General features: G+C 37.8%; 1 protein-coding gene across 1 annotated transcript in view; it reads right to left on the bottom strand.

Annotated features, from left to right (window-relative positions):
- Window positions 1-14,181, bottom strand: part of cdc5l (CDC5 cell division cycle 5-like (S. pombe)) — a 56,878-nt gene that overhangs the window by 23,939 nt on the left and 18,758 nt on the right. The window contains exons 5-9 of the mRNA XM_080192370.1: window positions 8,663-8,762; window positions 7,993-8,211; window positions 5,060-5,204; window positions 1,621-1,809; window positions 329-477 (exon numbers count right to left, since the gene is read on the bottom strand). Of these exons, the coding sequence (XP_080048496.1) occupies window positions 329-477; window positions 1,621-1,809; window positions 5,060-5,204; window positions 7,993-8,211; window positions 8,663-8,762 (802 nt within the window). The remainder of the gene's footprint in view (window positions 1-328; window positions 478-1,620; window positions 1,810-5,059; window positions 5,205-7,992; window positions 8,212-8,662; window positions 8,763-14,181) is intronic.

Here is a 14,181-nt window from a genome sequence, read left to right as displayed (position 1 = left end):
TAGCTTCTGCATTCAGTTTTCAAGAGCTCAACATAAATAATGGTGAGAGGATGGATTGTAGTTACATTTTTCAAGAGTGTACACAGGATGTTCTATAAGCTAGATATCATAAATAATCTAGAAGCTATTAATGTCATGCAGCAATATATAAATAAAATGTGGTTTAATAAAAAGAGGAAATATTCTTTAAGTTAAATTAAGCAATAATTCATATCAACCATTTGAGTTGTTCTCTGCAAAAAATATAATCTTATTCAAAAATGTCTACTTTTTAATCCAAAACCAAAGGTAGTAGTATTAAATTTCTGCATGAAAGAGCAACGTTTACCTGAAAGGTGTAGCAAGAACAGTATTTGGTGTCTGAACCACCTGTCTCTGTGGAGTTACTCCAGAGAAATCACTTTCATGGAGAGGGGTGTTCAGTCCACCTTTCAGAGGTGTATCAACATTCGTCAGTGCCATCAAGTTTTGGGCTTCCTACACGATGAAGAACAAGGCAGAGAAAGGTCACTTTGATAGAACTCTATATTTTCTTTTTAGCTTCCTTATCTTTACTTCTCCTTACCTTCCCCCGACCCCGCCAAAGATCATTAATCACCTATTATCAACAAGCCCACTTCTAGCACTCCATCAATCCTACTCTAAAATAGAGCAGATCCCTGATGAATCTTCTCAAAATTAATACTGATCGATGAGCTTGGTAACTCCCTACTGTGGTTCACCAAACACAAAAGTAAAGTTGAGGTCTTACCTGTGCTTTACCTTATAGCACTTCACCTTATAGTACTTCAAAAGAGACTGAACAGCAATCAGAATGCAAAATTTTACATGTTAATTTTCCTCACTGAGCTCAGAGAGCAGCTAATTAAAGGCACCAGCACAAACCCAGGTTTGATTTCCAAGATAGGCCGAGTTAATTGATTTCAACCAGTGCAGCATTAGGGATGCTACCAGTAACCTCATTGCTTCTGGATTCAAGAAATAAAATTTGAGCTACATTTGCCAATGATTCTATTAATAGTTTCTGATGGAAATGCTCACGTGTGAACATTAGATACAGATAACATCCGGCTCAGCAGTAGCACTGTGTAGTCCAGTAGTCTACAGTAAAGGTTCATGTGAATAATGGGTATTAAAGCAAGAGACCAACCGTGTCGGTCGCTATGGAACTGTTTAGCAAGAAGTAAACAGTTGAAGGAAATAGAATTACATTTGGTGAAAACAAATCTTAAATGCAATTTCTAGCCTCCAGAACTAAATATCCACTACTAGACTTCTACAATTACTTGCTGGCGTTCAAAAATATACATTATCCAAACATTAGGCTGTACCTGTCTAGTTTCAGGGAAAAAAAAACAATATAACATTCACAAATCTATCAAATTCTAACAGTTGATATGAGAGAATAAAGAACTGCACACATTACTAAAGACAGTGTGTCTTGCCCACAAAGAACAAAACAATATATGGACAGCATTTTCTACTCTAAGTAATTCAAGGGCATTATAATGATCATTGTACAGTGGGAGAAATATTTGTAAGAGAACTCCATATAATGACAATATACGATTGGTTCCGATGCAAAACATGCACCAATTGAGCTTAAAATGGCTTAGTTACCTGGAGAATCCGATCCTGGGCTGCAGGAGTGCGTGCAGTTCGCAAACTCAAACCAGTGTTGGCAATGCTGTATTCCGAAATGAGAGCATTGGATGCAGAGTTTGGCATTCCAGATTCTTCAACAGTCTGACAGGCCATCTCACTAGCCTGACCAATTTTGACTACTTCTTCCAATTCAGCATCGGAGATCTTAAGGAAACACAAATTTTTTTTATTTGATAACAAAGCGTCAATTCATGAACTTTTCCGAACTTACGGGTTCTATTCAAAATATAACTCTTAACTTTATATCTGAACCTGTTGGATGATATTTACCCAACCACAGAACACAGCAAAGAGTGGCAAAGTGACAAAGGCACAAACGTTTTGTGATATCTGATAATTCATATCCAATGGCTCTCTGCTTGTTGCTTGCATTCAAGCTAAAGGATGAATAATTATAATGAAAGAGAGGTAGTGCCATTGCAGATTGACAGAATACAATCTAAATGATGACAATAAACAATAACACCACAAAGCAGAAGGAGAGAGGGTATGCAGCTACTGTACACAAAAGGATCATTTCAAATGGGCAAACCTGTTGAGTGATTGCAGTATAGTTGCAATGAGATTTAATAAACATGGGATTTCCTGTATTGAGTGGATAATAAGGAAACAGCCAGTAACGGTTAAACTCTCAACATTCTATTAAAGTATAAGGAATAAAAAATAGATGATGAGTCTCATAACATGTCAAATAATGACAGTGCTAATTCTGATTACTAATATGAACTATGGAACCAATAAATTGAAGGTCATAAGGAGTTCTCAGGACTGATCTATTTCTTGGACATCATAGACCACAACAGTTTGTCAGAATGAGTTTTTTATATATACATTAAAAATGTACTTTCATCTATTCAGCAATAAGTGTTGCACAAGGACAGAGAAGGGAAAGTAGACATACTCTGGATGTAGACTTAAGTTATTACTATATATCTTTCCAGGCTGTTAAGCTAAAGTTATCAACACATCTGCAAGTGTGCAATTCAGTCAGATGGATGTATTTTGAAGAAAGAAATTTAGTTAAATTATGCAACCAAAAGGAAAATGGAACTTAAAAACTTGAATACACTTCTCAAAAAAACTTCAAAAGTTCTAGTTAGGGCTACTGTCACTCTGGTAAAGATTAAAGAATGCAAACTGGGTTCTAAAAATAGTTATGTGACCTTTTGACAAGCAAAGCCATCTAGGTTACACAAGGGTCAACATTTTGCTTGCCACAAAAAATGTGAAGTGTAGCAACAGATGCAATTCAAAAGGAAACAGCTGCAGCCAACCTGACTTAAAAGCAATTACCAAGTTTGGTGTACACTTGTGCACAACAGTATTCTTGATTTGATTTTGGGTGCATATTACTAGAAATACAACGATTTCTTTTCTGAATGGAACTAAGGATAAATTAAAAATAATTTGAGCAATTTTACAATTAGACAAATTGCTGCCACTTCAGTTTTTTTTAGAAGAACATTAAAAGTTTGCAGATCTTTTATGCATGTAACTGTAGCTAATATCAAATCCATGTCTTTATATCCATAACTTCAAACATTTAAAATACTGGAAAATAGAACAAACATTAGGGTCCAATCTCAGTTTATAACATCTTCTAAATAATCTGCACTCATGAATAGAAAGCAAAACTGCAGAGCAAAAGACTAACAAAATACATTACTCCTCAAAATAGACATGGTATTTTCATGCAATTTGCAAGTTCAGAAATATCAAACTTCAACAGTGAAATTAGTAAATGGATTATTTTGTTCTGACCCGTGAACAAACTAGATTATGATGACACATGGCTGTTTTGTATTGTGATAGTTTTAATGGGAGCAGCTATGATGTACCACATTCTCTCAGTGCATAACAGCCATGTGCTCATAATGATTTAGTTTATTCAACTTACTGACAGCTATAAGAACAGTTCATCAGTTAGGGTACTTCAACACAACATGTCAAGGCTAAGGAATTAAGCAGAAGTAAAATATTCTATGTGTTAACAGACAAGACTACCATTGCTCATTATATGAATATGAGGAAAGTCTGCATTGAACACTCTGAATGAACTCCCATGAGAAGTTAAAACTAAGTGCAGTATTCAAGTGAATCAGTGATAGAGATTGGGATAATTATAACTCTCTTTCTATTTGCACATGTATATTGGAAGTTGCCTATGTAAATGTATCACACTCTGTAATTAGTGACAAACTCATATTAGGCAGTTTCCAAAATGTAGACAGAGGAAGTTATAATGGAAAAAGTTGATGGCAGAAGCAAGGTTTTTAGTATATTACCAGTCAATCTTCCATGACATTGGACACAGAAAGTCAAATATTATGTTGTTTCGTAACTGCAGGAGCATTAAATGGCAAATATCTCCTTTTAATTAAGTATAGAGATCATGATTAAATTAATGTATATGATTGGGATAAAGTGGCATATTAGAAAGTCTTCATAAACAGGTTTGAGATAAAATATATAAACTGCAGAGCAAAGTGTTTCTGCACAGGCAAAAATGATTTATTTTAAATGAAATATTTCATAGAATTATGTAGTATTAAAAATCAGAACTATGAATATAATTTTACATTTGTGCATTTGCCTCCACATTATTTTGAAGATAAATGTGAAGTTTGAAATATGATGTCTGAGAATAATACTTAAAGGATGGAGGGATATAAACATTAATGGAGGGAACAGTGGGGCTATGGACTGGTGCTGCACCAAACAGCAAAAAAAGTTATGGAAGTTAGTGTGGAGTAAAAGTTGAATAATGAGTAAACTTAAAAGGTTAAAGAAATTTTGGTGATTTCACATTTGCTGTTGAATGTAGAGAACATTGTTGGATCAAGATCAGAGAAGGAATGAAAAGAACAGAGTGAAATCAGTAATTTTTAATTAATTATTTTAATAATTAATAGTAATTAATATTTTTTATTTTAAAAGTTTGCATATGAAATTTAGAATGAAGATGTTGCAAAATTTTACAATGTGTGGAACTTCTAAAAAAATGGAATAAGACTTTTAAAAAAGAGAAGTGGTCACTATTTTAAATAAAGGGCCCAAATGATCAACTTAAGCAACTGAGAGGTATAACGCAATGGTGATCATGACTACCACAAATAGAATTCCTCTAGGGCAAGTTTTTAAAAATATTCTAACTTATGCTTAATTCATGTGATATCAAACCATAAGTGTCATGGTCAGAACTATGCACTATTCCTGCCAGACTAAGTTGACATGACAAGGATGTACCATAACTGTCTCAATCCAAATGTACTGTAAAGAACAGTACAACTGCAACTTTTCTCTATAAATTTGAAAGGCTATGGTATGAAGTAAACAACAACAGAAAACACAAACATCACCTTTGCAGTGTTTAGAATTGATATATACTATTTACCTGTGGCGCAGGGAGAACCAGTTTACTTCTTTTTTTGGTAAACTCAGAGACTCCACTGATCTGTAATATAGCAGAAGGCAAATCCGATTCCTTCTTCTTTTTCAGACGCTGTTTATCTTTCTTCTGTTCAGATTCTTCTTTTTCACTGAATTAAAAAATATATAATCAAAATGGGCCATAACTTGCTCGGAGTGGCAATCAGCATTAGATTGCTATTCTGAAGCAACTTACATCATCATCAAGTCAGCATCATCCTCTTTCAGTCAACACTCAACTTGTGCATCAAGCAGCTACTTAATCACCGTCTTATAATATCACTGAGTACAAATGGCAATTCAGCACATTGCGCCTGTGCAGGCTCTTTGAAAGATCTATCAAAATATTCCCATTCCCCTGTATTTTCTTCACAGCCCTGCACTTACCTTTCTTTCAAGTGCTTATTCAATTCCCTTTCAAAAGTTACTATTGAATCTACTTCCATCATCCTTTCAGGCAGTGTATTCCAAATCACAATACGTCTGCTTAAAAAATGTTTTCATTATGTCACCTATATCTCTTTGGACCATGACTAAATCTGTGCCCTTTGGTAAATGAATATCTTGTCACAGCTTGCAATGCACATTATGGTGAAGGTGGAATCGATGGCAGCAACTTTGAGATTTCCTTGTTTAATCTCTCATGTGCGGTCTCCATGAGTTGCTATCAACTTCAAGGGATTAACAATGCCGAACTAACAGTTTGGTTGTCATTAACACTGCACAATCCCGGCCATTATTTCTGAGATTCTCAAACCCTTTGTAACAAAGAAACAACAGACTCCAGAGGACAGGTGCAGAGTTTAGATTAAATAGCTTTACATGGGAAAAATTTACTATATTTAATGACTCAGATGATCGAATAGAGAACCAGATATCCAAATTCGCCGATTTCACAAAGCTAGGAAGCATTACAAGAAATGTAGATGGAAACATAAAGAGATATTAAGCAATTAGTGAATATATAAAACTCTGACAAAAGGATTTCAATGTCAGTGTAGGCAAATGAGGTCTCCCAATATGTATCAATAAATCATTGCTACACAGCTAAAATGCTACACAGGCACATAGAATAACCAAAGGGCTAATGTAAAAATTTACCTTTATACTTAGACAGCCAAAATGCAAAGATAGAAGTTATACTACATCAATGTGAAGTCCTAAAGAGATCATGGTTGAGTACCGTGAGCAGTCAGGGGCACGTCACCTTGGGAAGAATATACTAGCATTGGACAGAATACAGTGTAGATTTACCAGAATGATACTTGGATTTCAAAAGTTAAATTATGAGGAGTGATTACACAAACTAGGGTTGCATCCCCTGGTACATAGAAATTAAGGGGTAATTTATCAAAGTTCTTAAGACATCAAGGTGAATTGAAAGGACAAAGAGAAACTATTTCCATTAGTTTGGGAGTTCTGAACCAGGAGATATGACATAAAGGTTAGACTCAGGTCTTTCAGCTGTGAACTAAGAAATAAATCAATAAATAAGAAATTTCACAAAGGATGCTGGAAGTTTCTAACCCATCTCAAATAATTATTGGTGCTAGATCAATTGTTAATTTGAAATTGGAGTGCTTGATTTTTTAAAATCAGTTGTTAAATGATATGGGGCAATAGCAGTTAGGCACAGGTTAACCATAATCTCATTAAATGGCAGAAAAGGTTTAATGGACTAAATGGCCTCCAATCTCTTTCAAAGGTTCAATTGTTTATCAAGGTGTGCAATATATTTTAAAATGACATTTTAACCCCTTATAAAAGCAAATTACTGTGGATGCTGGAATCTGAAACCAAAAGAGAAAACGCTGGAAAATCTCAGGAGGTCTGGCAGAATCTATAAGGAGAGAAAAGAGCTGATGTTTTGATTCCAGATGATCCTTTGTCAAAGCTGATATGTCAGGGTTGGACCTTAGGGAGCAAAGGGCAGAAAGGAGAGAGGTTGGAATGGATGAGGGGGGCAGAAAATTGAGACGGCCAATGTCCCAATGACAATTCCCAATGAAAAGATTGAGGGCAGATAATTATCCTGCTGGGTTGTCCAATTGGAAGCAGAATGTTGGAGGCATGTCAAAGGATCTGTGGAATGGGGGGAGGACGCTTGCTTAAAGAAGTGGGCATGGAGACAAAGGCGATGGAAAAAGAGTTCAATATCATGTCGATCCTGGAATTCATTCAAGTGGGGACGTAAGGGTACAAAGCTAAATCCTTTGCTGAGAACAACATGCTCAGCTTCAGAGAGGGGAAGATGATGAAAACACGGCAAGAGTTTGGGCAAGAAGAGATGGAGTTTGAGAGGTTGGGATTGGTGGAGGGCCTGGGATGGTCAGTGGTGTTGATAAGTTGTAGAAGCTTGCATTTTGTTTTACATCCGCAGAAGTTTTTTGTTAAGATGTTGAATAATGCGAAGGATGAAATGAAACTGGGGACATGGACAGCTTTGACAGAGAGTAAGATGGTGTTATTGGAGTGAGAGGTTGTGTCTTCATGTGGTGGTGCATGGAACTGAGTGTGGCTTTCAGGATCAGCTTTGACAAAGGGCCACCTGGACTTGAAATGTCAGCTCTTTACTTACAGATGCTGCCAGACATGCTGCCATTTTCCAGTTTTCTCTTTTGGTTTTAACCCCTTATGATCAATTTTCTCTTCATTGTTTTAATGAATACTTTCAGCAACTTTCCATGTCTTATGACTTCTGTGGATAGTTTTACCTATCAATAAGATCTTTGCTTTTAATTTATGCAGGTTGATCTTTAAAAGAGATGAAATTGAAAAAGCCAAATTGTGATGTCTTGATCTATGTAAAACTAAAAAGGTTAGAAAAGAAAAAGTAATTGGCTAACAGAAATAGAATAAAAGCAGATAATTACAATTTTGTATTTTTATTGCACTTACGATCTTAGCTCTCCATCCAGGTGTTGCTGGCGAAGTCTTTTAAAGTCTGGTTCAAGCGCTTGGTGGTTTTCCTCAGCGGTATCATAAAAACCTGCAGCAGGTTTCTTTTCAAAGGGTATCTCAGCATTATAGTCCACTCCTCTCTTCTTTTTTCTTTTCTTTTGTATCTCTATGCCAGCAGCTCGCAGTTCCCTGCGCTTCTGAAGTGCTGCAAGCCTCCTAGATGAGTTAACATACATTATGAATTTACCATCAAGATTTAGCATCCTAGTTCTACTTGATTAGAAATTCCATTTGATACAATTTTGTAGCAAATTAGCTTGTAGGACAGAAAATGGAGGCTGATTGGAAGAGCTAATCATCAAATTTCATATTGTTCAATTCTTCCCAAATGTTTCTAAACAGGCTTTTGTAAAATCAGCTATTAAAGCACGAAATATGTATTGGTTTTGAAATAGCCCACTACCGATAGTAATAAAAACTTAACTAATTTAATTAACTGTTGCACCATAATCATTGCATATATTAGGCAAACTGAACACACCTATATAAAAGGGTTGAAACTTTAACATCATGCTCTTCACAGTTGTTTCATTCTCCAAAGAAGAATGGATATTTGTTCATAAAATATGATTTGAATTGTGCTGTACAAATTAGCTCAAAGACTAACCTGGCTTCTTCAAGCTGCTTTTCTCGTGCTTTTCTCTTAGCTTTCTTGCCTTGGGTATTAGCCAAACGAGCTCTAGCTTCAGAGAGCATCTCAAGCTCATCTAAAATGTAATTTGGGACATTTGAAAATCAGTACTAGGATATACAATGGGAAGAAGAAAATACTCAATTTATAAAATGTAAAGAAAAATACAGCCGCGCACACCATAACAAAAGGACCAATAATCTCACTGAAAATGAGTGAGCCTCAATGAATCTGACAGATCTCAGTCTGAATATTTTAATATTGTAAAACTTTCAAATGTATTAACATTAGAATTTGAGAAAAGAAATATTTCTCATTTGTACTGTAATAGTAGCAAAGTGAATATTCCCCTCACGAATGATAATAACGATATTAATTCTACTAATGGGCCAAGGCCAACATCATTGTAATGATATGCAGCTCATGTGTTCATGATGTTTAGTCAATATAACAAGGAACATATAATTTTTTGTATTTGAACAGAATTAACAGAAGCTTACACAAGACCACAAATGCTTTGGTATATTTTAATAATTCTTAGCTGTCAGAACATATTTAATCATACATTCTCAATGATGAAAGAACCACAGAACAAAAATCTAAGTCAGGTATCTTTAAAATAGTGCTTGCAACAAATAAATGTGTATAGAATCATAGAATCGCTACAGTGCACAGGGAGGCCTTTCGGCCCTTTGAGCCTGCACTAACAACAATCCCACCCAGGCCCTACCCGCATAATCTCATGTATTTACCCTGCTGGTTCCCCTAACACTAATTTAGCATGGCCAATCAATTTAACTTGCACATCTTTGGACTGTGGGAGGAAACCGGAGCACCCAGAGGAAACCCATGCAGAAACAAAGAGAACGTACAAACTCCACAGTTCACCTGAGTGTACTCTGAAGAAAGTTTTAGACCATAAAATATAGGAACAGAATTAGTCCATTCGGCCCATTGAGTCTGTGCCACCATTCAATCATGGCTGATATTTTTCTCATCCCTATCCTCCTGCCTTTTCCTCATAACGCCTGATCCTCTCGTTAATCAAAAACCTATCTATGTCTGTCTTAAAGACACGCAATGACCTGGCCTTCACAGCCTTCTGCGGCAAAGAGTTCTACAGATTCAGCACTCTCTGCATGAAAAAATTCCTCCTCATCTCTGTTTTAAAGGACCATTCTTTTACCCAGAGATTGTGTCCTCTGGTTCTAGCTTTTTCTACTAGTGGAAACATCTTCTCCACATCCACTCTATCTAGGCCTCGTAGTATCCTCTAAGTTCAATAAGATTACCCCCTCATCCTTCTAAACGCCAATGATTACAGACCCAGAGTCCTTAATCATTCCTCATACAAGCTCTCCATTCCAGGGATCCTCCTCTGGACCCTTTCAAAGGCCAGCACATCCTTCCCTAATTATGGAGCCCGAAATGCTCACAATACTTCAAATGGGGTCTGACTAAAGCCTTATACAGCCTCAGAAGTACATCCCTTGTATTCTTGCCCTCACGACATGAATGCTAACATTGCATTTGCCTTACTAACTGCCGACTGAACCTGCACATTAACTGTAAGAGAATCTTGAACAAGGACTCCGAAGACCCTTTGTGTTTCTGATTCCCTAAGTATTTTCCCATTTAGAAAATAGTCTATGCCTCCATTCCTCCTTCCAAAGTTCATAACCTCACACTTTTCCACATTGTATTCCATCTGCCACTTCTTTGCCCACTCTCCTAGCCAGTTCAAGTCCTTCTGCAGCCTCCTTGCTTCCTCAATATAACCTGTCCCTCTACATATCTTTGTATCATCTGCAAACTTAGCAACAGTGCCTTCAGTTCCTTCTTCCAAACTGTTAATGTATATTGTGAAAAGTTGTGGTCCCAGCACCGACCCCTGAGGCACATCACTAACCATCATGAGAAAGATCCTTTCATCCCCACTCTTTGCCTTCTGCCAGTCAGCCACTCTTCTATCCATGCCAGGATCTTACCCTTAACACCACAGACTCTTAACTTATTTAAGTCTCCTACGCAGGGCCTTATCAAAAGCCTTCAGGAAATCTAAAATTATGAACAATGGTTTTCCTTTATCTAACTTCTTGTTATCTCTTCAAAGAACTCCAACAGATTTGTCAGACATGAACGCCCCCTGACGAAGCCGTACTGACTCAGTCCTACTTTATCATGAACTTCCAAGTATTCTGTGATCCCATTTTTAATAATGGATTCTAAAATCTTGCCAATGACCGAAGTCAGGCTAACCAGCCTATAATTTCCTGTCTGCTGCCTCCTTCCTTTCTTAAACAGCGGTGTTTCATTAGCCACTTTCCAGTCCTCTGGTACCCTCCCTGACTCCAGTGATTCCTGAAAGATCACCACCAATGCCTCCACAATTTCCTCAGCTATCTCTTATAAAACCCTGGGGTGTAGTCCATCCAAGTGAGTTATCCACCTTCAGACCTTTCAGTTTCCTCAGAATCTTCTCCTTAGTGATGGTCACTACACTCACTTGTGCCCCTTGATTCTCCTGGAGCTCTGGCATCCCACCGGTTCATTCTGAAGACTGATGCAAAGTAACTATTCAGTTCCTCTGCCATTTCTTTGTTTCTTGTTGTTACTTTTTCAGCTTCATTTTCCAGTGGTCCAATGTCTATTTTTGCCTCTCTCTTAGCTTTTATATATTGAAAAAAAACTCTTCCTTTTTTTTATATCACTAGTTGCTTAAACTCATATTTCGTCTTCTCCCCATAATTGCTTTTTCAGTTGTCTTCTGCTCACTTTTAAAGACTTTCCAATCCTTTAGCTTCCCACTAATTCTTGCCACTTTGTACGCTTTTTCTTTTGCTTTTATGCTGTCCTTGACTTCCCTCGTCAGCTGTGGATGCCTTGTCCTCCCCTTAGCATGTTTCTCCTTGGGATAAATTTCTGTTGTACCTCCTGAATAACTCCCAAAAACTCCTGCTATTGCTGTTCCACAGTCTGCTAGGCTCCCTTTCCAGTCAGCTCTAGCCAGCTTTTCCCCTCACATCTTTGTAGTTACCTTTACTTAATTGTAATACCGTTAAATCTGATTCCAGCTTCTCCCTCTCAAACTGCAGGGTAAATTCTATTATAGTGTGGTCACTGCTCCCTACGGATTCCTTCACCTTAAGCTCCCTAATCAAGTTTGCCTCATTACATATGATAGAAATGGGACAAGTAGCAAAAGGTACGTTATACAGTACTGCAAAGAAATCACTCAAAAAATGCATTCCTAGAAAATTTAAGATTATCTTGGTCTAGAAAATAGATGTTTAATTCTAAGTTAAATTGTAGCACCCACATAACCTTTGACTGATAGAATCCTCAAAGAAGGGATTGTAGGTTACGTAATGTTACAAAGCCATGATTATAAAAATTACTTTCTGGAAATTCATTGGCTGAAAACCACTGACTGGATTTTTAAAAAGACTGAAGCCACATTCCAGTGACTTGAAACAATAGCTTCTAAGATGGTTGAAAATGTCATCATTCTTCACAATAAACTCCAGAGGTGGAGACAACCCACATGCCTTTTCTTTTTCATATCTATTTATTCTCTTTTAGAGATTTCGATTCTTAATTCTTTATCTCAACCACAGTTCCCAGCTTCTTGCTATTTAGAAGATATCCCAACCTTTCTCTGGTCAAAAGTAGGTGACCTCATACTTTCTAACAGTGAACTCCATAGTTTTACCAATACCCTTAATCTATTCCAATGCATTAATTTCTTTCATGTGGAACCTTGTGAAATTCCTTCTGCTAGTTCATGAAAGCAACATAAAACTCCCATAACTATCATTCCACTACTTCCTCAAAAAGTACAACTCGGGTTGTTATACATGACTTACCCTTTATAAAGCCATGCTCTCTGATCAGGTCATTTGCCCAAATGCTCAGTCACTCTGTTCTGAATAACAAGTCCTTGAAACCTTTCCACATCTAATGTTAGGACCCACAAACCTATAATTTCCACGTTTATCTCTCCTACCATTATAACTTAAATAAAGTTGAGAAATTTCGAATGTAAGGGAACATTTCCTGACTTGATGGTTTTTTGGAATGTCATGACTAATACATCAACAATTTCCTTCCCCACTTCCCTTAATCCCTAACAATGGAAACCATCAGGTTCTGGAGATTTGTCTACCTTTAATTTCAATAGGTTTTCCATGACCATTTTATAAAAATCTTTCATCTCATTAATTCCTCCCCTCGACTTATTTTAATTTTCCTTGCTTCCATCATTCTTTTACCTCTTCCACCACCAATGTAAAGCGGCTATTTAGTAAGTCTGCCATTCTGTAATTTTCAATTGCAATATTGGGGGCAATTCTTCTAGCTCTATGCAGGGGTCGGGAAAGTCAAGTGGGGGCCATTTTGCAGTCTTTCCACTGGGTGCCATGGCCTCCGTGCATTTCCAGCTAACAAGATTTCTGGCGCTGTCAGCCAGAAATATGAATTTTAATACAATTTAAATATTATTAGAGGTCAGGCCACCAGCTTCCCGCTGAAGTGAAGGGGGGGCCATCGAGGCCCGCCAGGAGGTTGAGGGTAAGGGGGGAGTGCACCCTGGGCATTATCAACTTGGCAGTGCCAGCCTAGCCCCTGGCACTGTTCAAGGGGCAAAGTGTGAATGCCCAGGATGCATCTTGGCACTACCCACTGGGCATCCGGCTGTACCAAGGGGACAGAGCCTCTGGGGGAGAACAAAAATCAAAAAAAAAATTACAGCACAGAAACAGGCCCTTCGGCCCTCCAAGCCTGCACCAACTATGCTGCCCATCTTAACTAAAACCCCCTACCCTCCCGGGGACTATATCCCTCTATTCCCATCCTATTCATGTACTTGTCAACAGGCCCCTTAAAAGTCACTACCATATGCGCTTCCACTACCTCCCCCGGCAATGAGTTCCAGGCACCCACTACTCTGTGTAAAATATCTGCCTTGTACATCTCCTTTAAATCTTGCCCCTCGCACCTTAAACCTATGCCCCCTAATAACTGACTCTTCCACCCTGGGATAAAGCTTCTGACTATCCACTCTCTCATAATCTCCATGCCTTTCATAATCTTGCAGTCTTCTGTCAGGTCTCCCCTCAACCTCCGTCGCTCCAGTGAGAACAAACCAAGTTTCTCCAACCTCTTCTCATAGCCAATGCCCTCCATACCAGGCAACATCCTGGTAAATCTATTCTGTACCCTCTCCACAGCCTCCCCATCCTTCTGGTGGTGCGGCCACCAGAACTGAACACTATATTCCAAGTGTGACCTAACTAATTGCCAATTTTTAAACTCGATACCCCAGCTGACGAATGCAAGCATGCCGTATGCGTTCTTGACTACCTTCTCCACCTGCAGTGCCACTTCCAGTGATCTGTGTACCTGTACACCCAGATCCCTCTGCCTGTCAATACTCGTAAGGGTTCTGCCATTTACTGAATATTTGCTATCTGTATTAGACATTCCAAAATGCTTTC

This window comes from Carcharhinus amblyrhynchos, chromosome 7 (genome assembly GCF_965287045.1).
Source record: "Carcharhinus amblyrhynchos chromosome 7, sCarAmb.v2.hapA, whole genome shotgun sequence".
Taxonomy (NCBI): domain Eukaryota; kingdom Metazoa; phylum Chordata; class Chondrichthyes; order Carcharhiniformes; family Carcharhinidae; genus Carcharhinus; species Carcharhinus amblyrhynchos.
Note: the sequence above shows the minus strand (reverse complement) of the source record. Positions and strands in the feature narration are given on the sequence as shown.